Source organism: Mobula hypostoma, chromosome 14 (genome assembly GCF_963921235.1).
Source record: "Mobula hypostoma chromosome 14, sMobHyp1.1, whole genome shotgun sequence".
Taxonomy (NCBI): Eukaryota; Metazoa; Chordata; class Chondrichthyes; order Myliobatiformes; family Myliobatidae; genus Mobula; species Mobula hypostoma.
In genome coordinates, this window is record NC_086110.1 from 55,879,249 (window position 1) to 55,899,481 (window position 20,233).

The 20,233-nt window shown below is 40.7% G+C and overlaps 1 protein-coding gene across 1 annotated transcript in view; it reads left to right on the plus strand.

Annotated features, from left to right (window-relative positions):
• Positions 1-245: 245 nt before the first annotated feature.
• LOC134356530 (cysteine-rich secretory protein LCCL domain-containing 2-like) overlaps positions 246-20,233 on the plus strand; it is a 35,270-nt gene continuing 15,282 nt past the window's right edge. Inside the window, exons 1-7 of the mRNA XM_063067493.1 lie at positions 246-849; positions 2,198-2,488; positions 4,823-4,941; positions 5,795-5,927; positions 7,902-8,017; positions 9,125-9,225; positions 11,612-11,764. Of these exons, the coding sequence (XP_062923563.1) occupies positions 2,264-2,488; positions 4,823-4,941; positions 5,795-5,927; positions 7,902-8,017; positions 9,125-9,225; positions 11,612-11,764 (847 nt within the window). The 5' untranslated portion in view covers positions 246-849; positions 2,198-2,263. The remainder of the gene's footprint in view (positions 850-2,197; positions 2,489-4,822; positions 4,942-5,794; positions 5,928-7,901; positions 8,018-9,124; positions 9,226-11,611; positions 11,765-20,233) is intronic.

Below are 20,233 nucleotides of genomic sequence, written 5' to 3' on the forward strand. Positions count from 1 at the left end.
TAGTGAAATCATTCATACTTTGCTGTTCAATAATCGGAGTGACATTAAGTCCTGACGAAGGGCCTCGGCCTGAAACGTCCACTGCGCCTCTTCCTACAGATGCTGCCTGGCCTGCTGCATTCACCAGCAACTTTGATGTATGTTGTTTTCTTGCAGTAATAGTTAGATCGAAAACAGAGTTGTAGGCAACCATCGTTTGTTACATCACAAAATTTGCCTGAATAACCATTTCCCTCGAAACCCAGGAGTCCCAAATCGACTGGGATGCGAGTTTTTGTCTCGGCACCGAAGTCGACCCGGGGACGGTGGGCTACAGACGCAGTTTGCTTTCCCTGTCCGGCGACGACACGTTTCCAAACAAAATAGCGACTGCGAGGAAAGTTTTACAGGGTCTCGTGGTCTGGATGGGACAGTTCACGGTCGGGATGTTTCCAAATTTGTTGCTGCATCAGTAAAAATCGGGTGTAAGTGCGTTGAGGGGGGAAATTCCCTCCACCCACTAAAATGATCAAATAAACTCTGGTTTGGGCTCTCGCCCTGCCTCGGGGTCGCAGCGGCCGAAACTCTGATTCTTATGGCGTCATCACGGGGTCCGGCGCCAACAAAATCACTTCGCAGGATATGACCAGCCTATCTGATCCCAGATATAAATTCCGCCGCCGACTGCCGCAGAGACGCAGAGAGCACCGTCAACCTGAGCTCCGCCAGTCAGCTGCTGAAGCGGCGTTAAGGGAGTCCGTTTGAAAGCGAGTGCGTGCGCTCCTCCAGCTCCACATCACTCCCGCTCTGCACTGAAGCCCTTCCAGCGAAGAAGTTGAGCTCTCCTTATCCTTTTGCTGCCGCTGCAAGGTGAGTGAGAAGAAACACTGGATTTTCTGCACAAGATGCATCCTCCCCCCCCCCGCCCCCCAGCAATAACAGTTTTATTTAAAGCGGGCGAACTCCTGCAGCAAGCGGATTGTAAACTGGAAGTGCGAGCTGCTAGGTTTGAGCAGAAGACTATCACAGCAGAGGTTCCAAACGAAGGTAGAAGCCCCACACACGCGTTAACCCGCCGCTGATTTGCAGCTAACCTCAAGTGGTCCCCAGGCGAGCAGACTTCTTGTCCCGCTCTTTCAGGCTGTTTCGGAGGGAGGGATTAGAGAGACATTCAGACAGATACTGAAGTAAAACGTAGAGGAATGCAGTCGTAATGCTGGCATTCGGGTTAAAGGGGAGATGCAGAGGAGCTATTGTGTGAGAGATGACACTGGTGTAAGATTAAGCGGCAAAATAAAAGTGCGCTCGAAGGAGTTCAGAGTGGCACACACTCAACGTTTTAGAAACAACTTCTTCCCCTCCGCCGTCAGATTCCTGACTACCTCTCTATGTTGCTCCTTCCTGCACTAATTATTTTATATATTTCTTATCTTTTTTTTTAATGCCTTACTGCCGCAAAACAACAACTTTCACAACGTATGTCAAGTGATAAGAAAACTGATTCTGAATCGGTGGTAATGAACCTAATTGGCTGTACTGTATTTGGAGTAGAGAGGAGATTATGTGTTATGGGCCAAGCATCTGCCCCCAATGGACACCCTTCCTATAGACGCAAGTCCAACCTACAGAGCAGATCCCATCCTGGCTTCTCCGTCTGAATGTCCAGTCAACCTTTCCACCTTAGTGCCACCAGTCATCATTATCATTATGTGCCTTGTGGCATCACATAGGTGATCCATGGTCTTTGACCGTGATTGTTCTTGGTAAATTTTTCTACAGAAGTGCTTTGCTGCTGCCTTCTTCTGGCCAGTGTCTTTACAGGATGGGCAACCCCAGTCATTTAATACTCATCTGAGTTTGTCTGCCTGGTGTCAGTACTCATATTAGCAGGCTATGTGATATGCACCACCTGCTTAAATTACAACCCCCACCTGCTCCATGGCTTTACCTGACCCTGAATGGGGGGGGGGTGTTTTCTAAGCAGGTGCTACACCTTGCTCAAGGGTGGCCTGAAGTATAGCAGAGGGAAGGAGTGCCTTACACCTCCTTTGGTAGAGAGGCATCTCCACCCCGCCACCCATTCAGTAGTGGGGCTGTAAGTCATGCAGTTGTAAGTAACCTCATTGCACATTGACATGGCTGGTCTGTCTTCCTGAGAGTGCACGGTGGCGTTATTCTAGCCCCAGGTGAGTCTGATCACTTGTTATCTCTGTTCTAGGTTGTTCACTTAAGGTTTTCACAGACCGTTTTAGTGGGTTATTGTAGGCCACATCATCTCCCAGCCATGAGCCCCGTTTACACCTGGATCTCTGTCGCTATTTTAATTGGCCTGGCTCAGGAATCGAATTGCGGGATTTTACGTAATGCCTCATACGTCGAAAGTATGTTTGGGCACGTCCCTTTGAGGAGCAAGCGAGCCATCTCCCAGATTGACAAAGAGGAGATTTTGCAGCTTCACAATCACCTGCGTGGACAAGTCTATCCGTCATCCTCCAATATGGAATACATGGTGAGTACCTGCCCAGGTTTGTATGACGTCAGGCTTTGCCTTCAGAGTGCTTGGGATTCCCATTGTACTGCATCGGACCTTGAGGTGCTTGGGAACATTCAGAGATCTGAAGAGACCAATAAAAGCTTGTGTACGCTTGTCCTGAAGAACTAAAAAGCAATCAGTTCAATGCAACTCTGCCATATCCTCCTTTTATCATTTCAGGTCCTATCATTTCATTTTTAATTAAGAATTCTTTGTGTGTTTTATGGGATGAGAGGGTAGACTTGGGACTGTAGATGCACTATATCCGAAATCAAAGCATGACAGTTGCTGGAAATTCAAGATAAGATCCAACAGGTCAGTGGAATCCATGAAGATAGAATCTAAGTTAGTATTTCTTCACTCTTATAACTCTGTATAATGTCCTCACCTCAACACTGAACTGACTCTACAACCCATAGACTCACATTCAAGGACTCTACAGCTCACGTTCTCAGTGTTATTTATTTACTTATTTGTTTTTAATATTTATTATTAGCACAATTTGTCTTCCTTTTTAGTTGGTTTGTCAGTCTTTGTTCTTGTGTACATTTTCATAAATTCTATTTTGCTTCTTTATGTTCCTGCAAATGCTTGCTTAATAAAAAGAATTGCAAGGTAGTATATGGTGACATATATATACTTAGATAATAAAGTTACTTTATTTTAGATAGATGACAATTCTTCAGATCTCCTTGTGTTTTGTATGAAGTGTCTGGCTTCCCGTTTTATCTTGGGGTGGCCCTTGCATTTCTGTATCAGAACCTGATGTACATTGCTCGGACAAATTAAAAGTTGGAAAGGTTTAGACCGGGGGTTCCCAACCTGGGGTCTATGGATCTGTCGGTTAATGGTAAGGCTGCATGGCAGAAAAATGGTTGGTAGAAAGATATGGACTAAGCTCAGGTAGCTCAGATAGGCAATTTGGTCAGCATGAACTTGTTGGCGGAAGGGCCTGTTTCTGTGCTGTATACTTTGAGTTGGTCACTTGGCCCCATAGCTAGCTTTGCCACTAAATACATCATGGCCAATTTGATTGAGACCTCCAATTCCACATTTTCGTCTGCACACTGCAACCTTTCATCCCCTTGTTAATCAAATATTTACCTGCTGTGCTTCAAAAATATTCAAAGACTTTGAGGAAGAGGGCCCGGTTCTTGAAGCTCTGCTAAGGGTGGTGTCGCCTTCTCTTCTCCCAAAAACATGTTAATGACTTCCACTCTTTTGTCAAGGTGATCAGGTCCTGGCAGATTAAGTAGAATAAACATGACAAAATGTGAAGAAACCACAGTTTTATTGCCTTCCATTATGTGCCTTTGTTTGGCACGCCTTTCCAATGTTTGCTTGTGATTCTTGTTCGGAGAACGTTCCTGTTCTCTCTGTTCTAAGTAGACAGGGGACATCTCAATAGAGATTATAACACAAAGAAATTGGGTTTTAGTGATAAACCACAGAAATGGGGAAAAAAGCTTAGGCATTTGTGTAAACAACTTTTTTACCATGTTTCAGTATAGTCATTAAAAAAACAAAACCCAGATAGTCATAATTGATGCATCTCTCTCAGTTGTCCTTTCATCCTTGAGTTAAATGTCTACAAAGGGAATTTTAGATAGATTGCATAATTAAAAGAAACAAGTTGTAGGGAACATGCAGACAGGGTGATAGACATACTGTAGACACAATCATTTCTACATGGATCGAGTGCATTTCTCGTGTAATTCACAGTATAAAATCCTTTATGGCATGAATAAGCAGTACATGGAAACATGCATAATTAAACAGATTGACAGATAAATCTGCATGATTGGGCAATTTTAAGGAATGTTGTAATTACAATAAAAACAATAAATGCTGGAAACACTCGTCTGGTCAGGCCACATCTTTGGAAAAAAAGAGCAAAACAAGATAACAAGATCATTTCAAGTTAAAGATAGAGTGGGGGAGAGACAGATATTTCAACCAGATAAGTGTGTGTGTTAGAGACAGGGAACTGGTTGAAGTTTTCTTCAAAGGAAAAGTGAGTCAGTGTGGTTTAGTTGTTAGCACAGTCTAGTGGGGATGTAAAATGTTTGTAAAAGGATTATCAGTCTATAGTGAAGATGAGCTTATTGGGAGCAGGAAATTGGAAATGTTAAAAGTGGGGGAGGGCAATAGAGGTATCTTTGACCTGAAACATTAATTCTGTTACTCTTTCCACTTTTTCCAGCATTTCCTGTTATTATTTTATATTTCCAGATTTGAGCTACAATTCCTGCTTTACTTTCACAGTGGGTTATTTTTTTATTTTATGTGTGGCACATTTTTTTTTTGTAGGAGTGGGATGATGAATTGGAACGGTCTGCTGAAAGCTGGGCCCAACAGTGTGTCTGGGATCATGGCCCTTCTCACCTAATCAAGTCAATAGGTCAGAACCTGGCAGTGCACTGGGGCAGGTGAGCTGATCACAGAATGTTTCTTTTAATGTAGAGGAAACCAAGGCTTCTGGGGATTGGACAAGACAGCAGCTATAGTCATTTTAGCCATGGTGAGCAGGTAGCATGGCCAAGTCCTGCTCCTACTTCCAAACATCTTGTGTTTATGCAAGCAATGATGGGTGGAAAAGACCCTTTATTCCACCCAACTTCTCCCACAATAAAGGACTACTTTGTTCATGCTAATATGTACTCTTTTCACCCTATCTAATATTATTATTTCCTGCTAGAGCTGATAAGCCAGATAAAGCCCGGAGCAATTTTGAGGAAAAAAATCTAGTAAATTCCTTCCTGATCTCCTTAGGCAATCAGTCTGGAAATATCCAGTAGATGATCTAAATTATTTTATAAGTCTGATGTCCATACATCCTTCCTGTCAGATTAACATATAGATACTAGTATTTATAATTTAATAACTACAACAGACATTTGTAAGTCTGCATTTGCAGCTATTCACCAGTAGGGGCAGTAGTAGCATCCGCTATATTTCTCTCCTGATCTGTGGTTGGTAGTGTTTGCCCAGTGCTCCGTTCTGCATCCCCATAAAATGTATGTATAATATTTAACTGTATTAAAACTTCTGTAGAAGTTTATTTTATGGGTATCTTTAGAAGAGGTTTTAAACAGGAGGGACTTGGACACTGGTGTGATATTTACTCCACTGTATTCATCGAGTAAAGTTAAGCATTGCAGAATTTGACTTTCATTTTCCAGACCACTACAAGTTAAATCTGCATTTATATGTGTATTCATATTTTACAAAACTTCGGTTGAAAACTGAAATAGTGACTAACTGGTGTTTCTGTGGTTTCAGATATCGTTCTCCAGCTTCACATGTGCAGGCATGGTACGATGAAGTCAAAGATTACACCTACCCATATCCACATGAGTGTAATCCGTGGTGTCCTGAACGATGTTCTGGTACAATGTGCACCCATTACACCCAAGTAAGTAAAAGATACTCTACCTTGGCTGAATGTATGCTTTGAAAAGCAAAATCTATCTATTGTGGATTTTGCCTGGGTGCAAGAATCAATCCAAGCACTTCTGACAAACATGGTCAAACTTCTGAAGGTGAGGAACTTGGCTGAGTAACGCTTTGTCTATAGCAAAAATCAAACTAAAGTTGCAGTGTTAGACTACTTCAAGTAGTTAGCTTTTGTATATTCCATCAATTCTGAAATAGTTTAAAGATTCTTAGAGAATAACATTATTAATGTAGATGCATAACCCATTATCTGATCTTCCTTTCCTTGATGATAGTTTACTCTGCTTACAAATACTACTGAATGTATGTGCTACAGTAATAGCTGTTAACTACCTTTAATAACAGTTCCTGATCTGAACATAGGACATAGAACAGTACAGCACAGTACAGGTCCTTCGGCCCACAATATTGTGCCGACCCTTAAACCGTGCCTCCCATATAACCCCCCACCTTAAATTCCTCTGTATACCTGTCTAGTAGTCTCTTAAATTTCACTAGTGTATCTGCCTCCACCACTGACTCAGGCAGTGCATTCCACGCACCAACCACTCTCTGAGTAAAAAACCTTCCTCTAATATCCCCCTTGAACTTCCCACCCCTTACCTTAAAGCCATGTCCTCTTGTATTGAGCAGTGATGCCCTGGGGAAGAGGTGCTGGCTATCCGCTCTATCTATTCCTCTTTTCTGAGATAGTTATCTTAAATAAGGTCATTTGGAAACTGCAGCAGAAAATGGAATAGAAACACAACAGACACTAAGAAGGAGGTTCTAAAGTTCAGTCCATCTGGTAACAGCTGTTCTCCCAGGAAAAATACAAGCCCATATGTTGCTACGTCCAGACTGCATTCTAGCAAGATTTCTTTCTAGGCAGTCATTTTATTGCTGGTATTCCCAACAATCTTTAGAATGTGATTAATATCTAGCTGCCATTACATCTCACTGTAAGAGGAAGCTTGGCTTGAGCTTTTTGAAGCAAACATTGCTTTGAAGCGTGTGGGTTATGAAATCGCAAGATATTTCTGATGAAGCTTACTACTTATTATCTATTAGAATTAGAGTTCCTTGGATATTCAGGAGTCTGAGAGAGAGGTGAAAGCTTGTTTTAGAGAAATTTAGAAACTAAACTTAGGCAGACCATTGAGCTACTAAAGAGTTTCTTTACACAAAGTTTGGTACAATTCTCTATGTACTTTGCAGTATTTATTTATTTAGTGATACAATGCGGAGTAGGCCCTTCTGGTTCCGTGAGCCACCGCCCCAGTAACCCCCAACAAACCTGATTAACCCCAACCTAATCATGGGACAATTTACAATGACCAATTAACTTACCCAGTTTGTCTTTGGACTGTGGGAGGAAACCGGAGGACCTGGAGAAAACCCACGCATTCCACAGGGATACTCCTTATGGGACAGTGCCGGAATTGAACTCTGAACTCTGAATGCTCTGAGTTGTAATAACCACAATACTGCTGTGGTGGCCAACGTTAGTTAGCTATCCCATAACTTACACATCAGGAAACACACCTTAAAATACATTTAAGATATATTCCAACAATCCTTTATCCTAAATATTTGAAAATATGTTTAATAATTAACTCAAATACGAGGAAATCTGCAGATGCTGGAATTCTAAGCAACACACACAAAAAATGCTGGTGGATGCAGCAGGCCAGGCAGCATATATAGGAAGAGGTACAGTCGACGTTTCGGGCCGAGACCCTTCCTACCTTTATTTTCAATTTTATGCTGCAGATTATTTTGCCATATATTAAACCAGATTTGGGCTTGAATTTGAAAAGCTAATAGTTAATTGAATTATACTTTTAAAACAAAATTAGATTACCTGTGTTGGTTAGCAGCAAGTTGTTTAAGAGCAAAGGACAAACTTGCTGATCCTTTGTTTAACAGCTTTCTCTTTGTCATTTCTTCACAGTTGGTGTGGGCAACAACGAACAGAGTTGGCTGTGCCGTCAATGTTTGCGCAAGAATGAATGTGTGGGGAGAAATCTGGGAGAACGCTGTCTATTTAGTGTGCAACTATTCACCAAAGTATGCTATTTATCCTCACCATTGCTTTTATGTATGTTTGGGTAGGGGAGAGGGTAGTTGTTGCTGGTTAATTGACAAGTGGAGCTCAGAGTGTTTGGCTCTTACTTAACTACTGTCTTTTATTTATAATGTAAAAATTGTTGATTGAAGCAAATGTAATTGCCATTGAGAGTGTTTAAAGTTGCTAAATGCTTCATTTACCTGGTCAAAGAAAAGCCGAGAGAGGGCAAGTCTGCAACTTTATTTCACTCCACATGCTGATTTACATCCACAGTGACCCTCGATCATCTTGTGCCCTTGGAACTTTGTCAGTGCTGAACTAACATATTCAGAATCTGGTTTAATATCACCAGCAAACTGTATGCTGTGATATTTGTTGACTTTGCAGCAGCAGTAGGATACAATACATAATATTAAAAAAACAACTGTGAATTACAGTAAATATATATGTATTACATAGTTAATTTGAATAAGTGGTGCAAAATAGAGATAAAAAAGGAGTGAGGTAGTGTTCATGGGTTCTGTGTCCATTCAGAAATTGAATTGCTGCGGGGAAGAAGCTGTTCCTGAATCGCTGGAGTGTGTCTGCAGGCTTTTGCACCTTCTTCCTGATGGTAGCACTTGGATGTAACTCCAATTATTGCTGAAAGATGTGTATATTCCACTTCTTTATCTTGTATGGTAGGATGCCTACCTAGCCACTACCCATTTTGACATGACTCATGATTATTTAGCTGGTATCAGAGCTATTTACTGTGGTTCAGAATCAATTGCCATCAGATAGAAGCAATTAAACTTTTGCTAAAGCATGGGTAAACATTTGTTTGGATTATTCAACCAACTTTTTGATAATGACTGGTTTGCTGCTCTCACTTTCCCACTTAAATGTGCCAGGATTCAGAGAAATGGCAGGTTCCCTTCCATTTGTTACTGATTTGTTGGCTGCTGCATTGTACTTCATGCTGGTACCAGTACTGGCCAGACTTTGGAGCTTTTGTACTCTGTCCTTCATTTTAGAGATAAAGGCTAATAGAATCAAAGCTCAAAATGAGATTAGTTCCTGTACACTGACTTTACTTTGATATTCTTTGCTGTTTAATCAACCAGGGGGAACTGGATTGGAGAAGCTCCATATAAATATGGCCGTCCATGTTCAGAGTGCCCACCCAGCTATGGTGGAGGCTGCAAGAACAACCTCTGCTACAAAGGTATGGAGGACACACAGTGCACGTCCTTATTTATAGAAAACAAAACTTAAACATTTACACCCCATCCCCCCCAAACTTCCAAAAGTAACCTACAGCTGTGCTTAATAAGCCGTAGGGGTTATTTGGGGTATTTACTTATCTTGAGACACAGCATGGTAACAGGCCCTTCTGGCCCAAGGAGGCTGTGCCACCTAATTACACCCACATGACCAATTAACCTACCCATCCATACATCTTTGGAATGTGGGCGGCATGTTGAGCACCCGGATGAAACCCGGATGCAGTCACAGGGAGAACATACAACCTCCTTTCAAACAGCTGCAGGAGTTGAACCTGGGTTGCTGGTGCTGAAATAGCGGTGGGTTAACTACCGGCCCTCATTTATTTCAGTGTTGTGCTGTTTGCTTAGTATTTTGTGTCAGTGGCACAAGGTGGTGCTCATTGAGTTACTGTTGAGTCAGCAAAGTAACTGCGGACGTGAATCTTGTTCGATGTAAGGTGTTGGGCAGAGGAGCTGCTTTGGATGAGAGGGTGGGCTGCTGTGATAATGCGTTGTTCCAGAGAAAAGAAGTTGGGGTTCACCGAAAACAGAGACTGAACTTGGAATTCAGGAGGTAGATAACATGACTAAACAGATGAGCTGGTAATTGATATAAAGCCTTAGTAAGAATGTGAAAATAAGAATTGAAATTTTGGAACAAGGGAAGGCCAATGGCTTATTAAACCTGCTCAGAGTTGGAGAAGATGAAGTGAAAGCTATCCCTCCCACTCCAATTCAGAGTGTTTCAAAGTAATGGAATTAAACAAAACAACAGTTATAATGAGGAACCAGGACTAGCATTGCTTTAACAAACCAGATAAGAAACATATAAAATATGACTTTTGATGGCACATTTAATACTGGTTATATAAAAAAAATGAGGCAAACAAAAAGCTCGGGCAAATATACTGTAATTCGGTGTAATGTTTACAATTAATTATCTGATTACTGGTGATTGCATTTTAATTAATTTAAGTATTTTAACAATTACTTTAACACTTTATGCAGGTCCGTCTTTTATAACATTGATACAACACAACATTTTAACATTGGTTGTATGATATTTGATTTATTGAGAGAGTTTGAAAGCAGACATAAATATGGCATTAGGGGAAAAATAGTGTGTGGTTTCCAGTATATTTTTTCTGTTTACATTTGGGAAATGATTTTAATGTTTGCTTCTTTTTCCTCAGACTAAATTAATGTAATTTTCAGTTGACCAATTTGAAAATGTTAATCCAGTTGATTTTGGCTAGCAAAAAATCTCCACTGTAATGAATAGCTGCCTGTTCCTAAACAGAGCATTCCAGTTTAAGATGCCAGTTACACTGTTAACTGTTGATATTAAATGACGTTTATGAACAGTATTGCACAGATTTATTCTAATGAATGATAATTAGCTGTCATCCAAATATAGTAGGGCAGAAGCAAACACAAATATGAGGAAAATTACCCTTAATGTCTCAGACCAGAGAAAAGGAACTGTATTGACTGAAACATTGCCTAATACCAATTTGTTTTGTTGATTTTCCTCATATACCCTAATTTATCCATTTGGACCGCAACAATGGCTTTATAAAGGGGGAAGGAAGCAGAGCAGGTTTCTTGCTCTGTCGCTATGCAATGAATGTTTTTGGAAGTGTATGGGTGTGTTGATAACAGTGCTTGGACACAGCACCGTTTAGTTAACCCGCTACCATTCAGGATGCAGTCTGAACATTGTGGACCCTAATAGAAGATGGGATATTCAATCGGCTGTAAATGCCTATTTAGCACTAGCAATTAGAGATAAATTTCTATCTTTCAATTACTTGGACTGCTCCATCGTGCTCATTCACATTTACACTCGGTAGCCATTTTATTAGGCACACCTGTACTCCTGCTCACTAATGCACATATCAAATCAGCCAATCATATGGCAGAAATTCAATGTATAAAAGCATCCAGACATTGTCAAGAGGTTCAGTTGCGGTTCAGACCAAATATCAGAATGGGGAAGAAATATGATCTAGGTGACTAAGTGGAATGACTGTTGCTGCCAGATGGGGTGGTTTGAGTATCTCAGCAACGAGTTTTAACAGTGCCACCACAGGGAGAAGTGAGGAAAGGTAGAGTTGGTAGAAGTTATTATTCAAAGAGTCTTCGTTGTCAAGGTGTTGGATATTGTCAGCATTGGAATGCAAGGTTAAAAACAAGTTTGCCATCAGCACGGCAGTAAGTATGAGAGGGGAAACAAGAAAGCAGAAAAAATAGGCAGGAAAATAACTTGAATTTCCCCTCTGAAATGGAATTCTTAACCCAGCTGCATGAAAGATTGTTTAGTTATGTTTCACTATCTTCTTACAGACAATACCATGAAAAGACCACAGCATGAACATACAAATGAAGTTGAGCCTCCACAGATCAATACAGATGTGTTGAGTCCTTGGAATGTACCAGAGATCCAACCAAAACCAAAGCCAGGACCAAATGGGGAACATAGCGGCTATGATTACATGAGTAAGGAAGCATTTAAGTTGTATATGCTGTTTACTTAAATGCTACTTAATATTTTCAAGATGTTTATGTGCTGCTGAATTAAAACAAAATGTTCGGCGCTTAGTCTCAGGAGCTCAGATGGAAAGTATGGTTCAAAATAAGATGAGAGTGTGCTAGCTAGTATTACTTCAGCAACATAGCATTAGAAAGGCTGGTCATTTGCCTTGCAAAGTGAATTCCTGAACTCTGAGAGAAGGCTGTAATTGTGCACGTGGAAATGATGATCCGCTAGGAACCTGTGTGCAAGTTGCTGGGATTGGAATCCTCTTGCTTCCAAAGCTCCCTATGTTTTAATAATTACTATGGAAATGGAATTTCACCAATGCCCAGGAAAGGGTGTTCTTAATCTTTACTTCTACCAACGTTATCCAGCTCTGGAGGCAGATTTCTCCTCTCAATTGTTGTTGATTTTTTTTTCTTTTATCCATCATTTTATTCCCTTCCTCATGTTTTAACTCTTCTCCTCTTTCCTAATTTTTAGCTTTTTTTCACCTTCATTGTAGTAGATGGTGTCTATTATTTCCCAGTTAGCCATAATTCCCTGTTATGCTCTCAAATATTACGTGCACTGTTATTGAGAACGCTGTGGAAAATATTTACATTAACAATATTTGACATTAAATCTTGAGGCATAGAGTTAAACAAATTAGAAAGTCATGCAAAACTTCTATAAATCACTGGTTAGACCCAAGCTGTTGTGTTGTATCTAATTCTGGTTATTAGATTTTAAGGATGATTTTCAAGCCTTGGAAAGGGTTCAGTAGAGATTAACCAGAACAGTCCTTGAGAATTCCTTCCCTTCAAGAGAAACCGGGATTATTATGAGAGAAGGATAACAAAACATTTAATCATGAAGGGTTCTCAGTTTTTCAGCACTAGTAGCCATGGCATGACTACTATTTCTTTTGGTCTTCATTCATCTCATCTCAACTCATCCAGGGACTTCTTACCTCAACAACCAGGTGGTTAAAATTATTATCTCCTTGTGGTGAACATTGTAGACATGATTCTGAGCCAAAGATGCTAATCCCACTTGTACAACACCACACTTTCGTACCCCCTCCCCCACCTATCCATTTCCAACTACAGGATTCATGAATCACTGTGTGCCAGCATTCACTAATGTTTCTGCAAAGTTCTGTTTCTCTCCTGAATAGATTTAAATGACTGTGAGAACAGTTCCTGTCCAAATCTACTGTAGCTCCCGCCCTGAGGATGGGCCTGACTGAATTATTTTGTTGCCTGTGCAAGTATCAATATTCAACCCCAGGTTGGAAAATTTTAAGCAAACGCTTACGACCACTGAATAACTCATTCAAATGGTGTCATCCTTGTCCTGCTCTATGCTTGAAATTGCACAGAACAGGTAGGGGACGGTGGTGAATATGCTTTATCCACATCAATGCCACAAAGTGGCAATGCAAATCATCCTATCTGAACTGTCACTGCCTGGTCTTTCCTGTGTGTCCACTGCCTTCCTACCAACATTATTGCATGCTTCCTGTATCGATCTAGAATGCTGAAGATGAAGGAACCCATAGGTTTACTGATCTCCGTCAGCATATGATAGCTACTGCTTTCAGAACTATTCTCAGGACCTCCCTGATCAAGCTACAGACTTTCTGATATTAAAGAAACTTTTCCAAGACACCATTCCATATTGAATGTTGACATGATATACTGTATCATTATAAAATTTGGAATCTAATGCTCTGTAGTTTAAAATATTTTTTAGATCTGATTTAAGTGTAATCTTCCATAAAAGCTGATTTATAGTTTTTGATATTATTTTGTAAATCAAGGTTACAGTTAACATTAATTTCACTTACTCCAAATATTCTCCAACTCGCCTTTCCTACTATTAATGAACGCCTTGCGCTCCAAGTTCCTGTTAATTATTCTCTTGTCATTTAACACGACTGCCTGGTTCCTGTTCATGTTCTTAACTATTCTCAATACCCTGTTTTTCTTTTGTAACAGCAAACACCGTGCCAATTAAGTTTAGTGCTAATAAGTGTGGGGGGGGGGGCATAACTTTAAGGTGTTTGGAGTAAAGTATGGGTTGAAGTCAGAGGTAAGTTTTTCACCACCCTGCCAGAGGTGGTGATAGAGGCAATTAGGGACATTTAAGAGACCCTTAAATAGGTACATGGCTGCTAGAAAAATGGAGGTCTAGGTAGGAGGGAAGGATTAGATTGATCTTAGTGTATATCAAAAGGTCAGCACAACTTTTGTGGGCCGAAGGACCTCGAATGCGATCTATATATTCTATGTTCTAGTTTTGTCTCTAATTATGTTGCTCATGTTTTATAGTACATGAAAAAAATGGAACAAGGTTTGAGCTTTAGTGGTCACAATGACTTTAAGTCTGTATTTTTGGCCACTTTGTATCATCCATTCATTGCCGTTCACTATCTGGTATGCTTACTGCTGATGTTCACCCAGTAGGGGATCATGTTGCGCATCTTTAACCCTTCCACTCACTCTGCAATACTTCTTCTTATGGCTTTTTTTTGTGTTATCAGTTCAATGGTTTTGAGCCACACCTGTAATCATTGCCGGATCTCCTTCTCGCACCAACATCTTTTCCGGCAAAAGAAGTACTCTTGCAGCTCCTTTGCCAATGTCACCATCGCGGTCCTGGGAACTATGATCACCTGTAATAAAGACCAGCATCTATCATGCTTCTTCTGGAGAGCTCTGGAATGTTTAATGTTGCATGGCATGCACTGTCTGGATGTTCATTTTTTTTTCTCTGATCTCTTTCCATGACTTTGTAAATGTCTGTGTTAAATCGACATGCTAGATTAACCTGAAACTTGACACTTGGTAAAGCATGATCTGTTTATGCTCAACATTGCAACTTAGTAAAGGTCGTTGCCCAGTGAATTTTCAAGTGGGGCTGAAATTATACAAAGCATTTTAAAAGGTCCCTATGGTCAGTAAATGAACTTCTGAGCTTACTTTATCATAGCATCTCAAGCAATGCACATGTCAAGTAAACTATAAAGATTCATAACTGAATTGGAAAAACATAATTCACAGATCTGAGTCATGAAAATAAGTGTACTGATCCTGTTTCAAATACCATTTGCCTGAACAGCGACAGGCAGAGAGAGAAGGAGTTGGGGGTGGAGTGGGAGAGAAGTTACCAGGAGTTGGAGAAATCAATGTTCATATCATCAGACGGAATACGAGGTGTTGTTCCTCCTACCCAAGTTTGGCCTCATTGTGGACTGACATGTCAGAATGGGAATGGGAAGACAAATTGAAATGGGTAACCAGTGGGACATCCTGCATTTTGCAACGGACAGAGCGAAGCTGCTCGACAAAGCGGTTCCTATAGTCTGCTTTGGGTCTCACTGATGTAGAGGAGGCCACACCAGGAGCACTGAGAGCATTGATTTCTCCAGTATCTGGTAATTTCTCGCCCTCTCTCCTTTTCTTTTTTTCCCATTTTCTATTCTGGTTTCCCTCTTGCCCCTTCTTTTCTCCTTACCTGCCTAACGCCTCTCTTTGGTCCCCCTCCTCCATTCCTCTCTTTCATGTTCCACTATCCTCTCCTATTAGAGTTCTTCCTTTGGCTCTTTACCTCTTTCCCTTATCCACTCCCAGCTTCTTACTTCATCTTCCCTCGCCAACCCATCCATTTTACCCCTTAACGTGTCCTACCTATCACCTGCTGGCTTGTACTCCTTCCTCTCCCCACACCTTCTTATTATTACTTCTGCCCCCTTTTCAGTTCTGATGAAGGATCACGGCCCGGAATGTTGGGACTGTTTATTCCCCTCAATAGGTGGTGCCTGACTGCTGAGCATCTCGAGCATTTTGTGTGTGTTGCTCTAGATTTCCTGGATCAGCGGACTCTCTTGTGTTTATTATGAAACAGGCAACAGTTATTTATTGACATATAATGCAGAGTTGGCTCTTCTGGCACTCCGAGCTATGCCGCCCAGCAATCCCCTAATTTAATCCTAGCTTAGTCACAGGACAATTTACAGTGGCCAATGACCAACTGGTATGTCTTTGGAAAGCGGGAAGAAACTGGAAACCGGAGCACCCAGAGGAAACCCATGTGGTTACAGGGAGAATGTACAGACTCCTTACAGGCAGTGGTGGGAATTGAACCGGGGTCTCTGATAGTCGTAGTCATAGTCATAGTCATACTTTATTGATCTCAAGGGTTTTTGTTACAGTTGCACCATAAATAATTAAATAGTAATAAAACCATAAATAATTAAATAGTAATATGTAAATTATGCCAGGAAATGTCCAGGACCAGCCTATTGGCTCAGGGTGTCTGAGGAGGGTGTCTAAGGGAGGAGTTGTAAAGTTTGATGGCCACAGGCAGGAATGACTTCCTATGACGCTCAGTGTTGCATCTCGGTGGAATGAGTCTCTGGCTGAATGTACTCCTGTGCCCAACCAGTCCATTATGTAGTGTATGGGAGACATTGTCCAAGATGGCATACTGGAGAGCGTTGTGTTAACCATTACGCTACTGTGCCTTCGCATATGGTGTTTCCAATATCAGCACTACACTTTTGTTGAATAGCTAAAAACAAGGGTTTTAAAAGCAAGGGACACCTAAAACACAGAAAACCCAAGGAAGTAGAAGCCATAGGTTGTTTAATTGCACCTTCACCTTCACTGTTTAACACCATTCTGAGCTATTTACAGAATTAGAATATTCATCACATTTATAGTGAAGCATGGTACTTCTTCCCTCCATTCTATGCACATAGAGGCCAATCAAAATCTCCCAGAAATCTGGGGCACTACATTAAATTGATTTAAGAAATGAATGGCCCTTAGAGAGTTATTCCAAGCTAGACCCCTTGCTCAGTGTTTAGTAGCCCTTGTTACCTTAAAGATGCTGAAAGGCTGCATATTTTCTGCCATAGCCCTTTATTTAATTCATGTTTATGTGTGACAGCATTAGAAACTGTTCAGTAATTTAATTACACTATTTTCCACAGAGCCCTGACTTATATTTTAATAACTTGATCAGGTACAGTCAGAGCAGCCAGGTCAATTATACAGGGTTATTTCCGACTCAGTGTACGGGCTGGTGGTCTAGTGGCATTAGCGCCGGACTTCGGAACGAAGGATCCTGAGTTCGAATCCAGCCGGCTCCCTTGCACGCTTTTCATCCGTGCTGGGTTGAGCGTCGAGCTAGCAACTTGGCCCCGTAAAAATAAGAAAGCCTGCTAAAAAAAAAAACGCTGTCACGATGGCGTCCCGATGACTCCACTCAGAGTTAAGGGCTTTCTTCTTTCTTCTATTTCTGACTCAAGTATGCAGGCGGTCTCAGATTGGCACAAGCCTGTAAATTGAGAAGAGTAGACTATCAAATTTAAAAGGTTGTCTTATGGGGTAAACAGAGATTGAAATAATAGGAAAAGCCTTACTGTACCTAAAGTAGGGGCTATGCATGGGTTAACACTGCAGACAGGAAAAGATGTGGAGCATGCCACACACATCTGTAGAAGTGCTGTAAGAGTAACAATTGCAAAAACTGATCGGTCTCAGACGGTATTATAGAGACAATTCCGTGAAAACCGCACAAATCTTATAACCTACTCTTTTAATTTTATCTCTTGTAGTATTATTATTGTTTGATTTTGGTTGTTTGTTGCACGTGTTGAGAGTAGCTGAGGTCACTTTGAATAGTCTTTGTCATTTGTGAAAGAGCTACAGTTAATCCCAATTGCTTGCCAACATTTTTTTCTTTCCTCCACATGGAGTAAAGAGGCAGGGAGCCATAGAATAAGGGTGGGTGGAAGGAGGCCTGGGCGATGTGAGTTCTGTCAAAGTCCGTCTTGTTCTCATTCACTTTATGAAAATGACACAACTACTCTTTATCCAGTAATACCTAGACCTATTTCTGAGCACCCCCGTTTCTCTTGCTAAGCTTAACTCCTTTTTTTAGTTATCACTTCCTCAAATCTCCATTTGTTCTTCTCTTTCAGTTTTGAATTCATGTCTTTATAACTCCTCAACGTATTTTTCCTGAGTTGCAAAACTGAACTTCTACCTAGAAAGTTCATAATCTTTGATCATTCTCTCTCTCTGTCTCTCTGTCTCTCTGTCTCTCTCTCTCTTCTCCCCTCCCCCCCCCCATCTATTTATTGAGATGCATCATGGAATATGCCCTTCTGGCCCTTCGAGTTGCACTGCCCAGCAACCCCAATTTAACTGTAGTCTAATCACGGGAGAATTTACAATAACCTATTTACCTACCTATGGGAGGAAGCCCATGCCGTCATGGGAAGAACATACAAATTCCTTTCAGAAAGCAGTGGTAATTGAACCTAGATTGCTGGTACGTAAAGCATTGTGCTAATCACGACGCTACTGTGCCGACCCTAAAAGCCCACACTTTCTATGGGAGGATATGCAGATTTCTCACAGATGACGTTGAAATTGAACTCTGAACTCCGATGCCCTGAGGTGTAGTAGCATTGCACTAACTACTATGCTACCCTGGAAAACATCTCTGCATGTCTCTCTTTGTCTCTCTCTCTTGCTGTCTCTCTGCCTATCTACCTTTCTCTGACTCTCTGCTGCCTCTTTGCTATTTATATGCTCTTTTCCTAGACATTAGCTGAGCAGTTGTGGATCTTGAGACTGTAAGCTCCAGTATCTGTCACCTCCTGTGGAGAGGATCTTTACTGATTCTTGTTGGGGCAAATGCATGCATGATTGATGCTGCAGAGCAGAGATGTGCATGCACCAAGACCGCATGTTTATTTACTTTCATTTAATGTAATTATATGTGGGGATGTGCTCCTGATTTTACCCCTCCAATTGCACATACACCTCTGACTGGTGATTATGTTGTTCAGAAGGGGATTCTATATCCTCAAACAATTGCTGCAGCACTGGCCTCTTTGCCTGGCTCTTCCTTGTCTTCCAGGCACTTTCCGGAGTCTGGGAATGTTACTACAGTGGGTTTCTCTTTTTGCTCAGGCACCCTTATTCAATGAACCATTGCTAGATATGGATGCAATTACCTGCTGACATAATTTTCTATATTCATTATAAAATATTCCACAAAATTACTGATAAATCTAAATATGCTGGGATCGCAGTTTATAGACAGTCCTTACTGTGGTCATAACTATTTTATGGATAACTTGTTTTTTGCTCGCAGCTTTCTCCTTGCATCTCATTGTAATTTAAGACTTGTGTGAGAAATTGTATGAATTCTCCATTCAGCTATAATGAGAAAGGTAGCTGTCCAGATTGATTCTTGCAGATGAAGTCTTGCTATTGGCGGTAACTCTGAGCAGCCTGTGGTTCTGTAGGCTTATTGTTCTTGAGTTATACGGTTCTTAAAACATAAGACATTAGGGCAGAGTTAGGCCATTTGGCCCATCAAGTCTGCTTGAACTGCAATGGTCTTGTGTAGTTTCAGTAAAGGACTAGATCACCTTAGCTGAGATCCACTGTTGTCCAAGTACAGAAGACTACATGAACCCAGAAAGAAAATGCCAAATCATATAACTTGTACAGTGTGGAACAGAGCAAAACCTGAAAGCAATTTATGGTGGTGTGGGGTAGAACTTAGTATTATTTTCCTATTATTAAAATAATATTGCTTCTTTAAGATATTGTTTAATTATAAGCATTTTTTAAAATTATAGGCATTTAAAACTGTTTTAAAATGTGCTTCAGTCTAAATATATTTATTTAACATGTACAACATGGGATTATGTGGAGTTTTTGTCTTTATTATAATATATATGACAACAAAAGCAAATATGAAAATCAGACTGGGTTTGTTTGCAGGATAAATGTGGTTTCATGAAAATTAATGGTGTGAAATAATCACATTTCTAAGGTTAAGTTAGTTGTACAAAATAAAGTATGAAAAGATCACTGCAGATGCTGGAAATCTGAAACAAAATCAGAAAATGCTAGAAAAAATGAGCAAGTCAGGCAGACAGAAGAGTTTGCAGATGTCGGAATCTGGAGCAAGATCAGGTGATGCAGGTACTCAATCCAAAATGTGGACAGTTCCTTTCCTCACACAGATACTAATTACCCTGTTGAGTTTTGCTGTAATTTTATTTGTTGCTAGCAGGGCAGCCAGCAACTGTGTAAACAAAGACAAGTTATCATTTCAGTTCAAAGACTTCTAATTGGAATTCAGGTTAACTTTTTCTCTTTTTCGAATGCTCCCTGACGTGCAAACTTTTTTTTCTAACATTTCCTGTGTATTGGTGAAATAAGCAATTTGATCACTATAAGGCAATGTTCTCTTCACCCACCATGTATGGAAATGATCTGTCCGTCCAGAAATGGACCAGAAACATACATTACAGCCTGATCTACAAATTAATGCATGTGGCCCCATTTTTAGTGTCTTGGAAACAACTGGAGGACATTCTGTGATTATTATCTCTTCGTGTGAGTAGAGCAGTA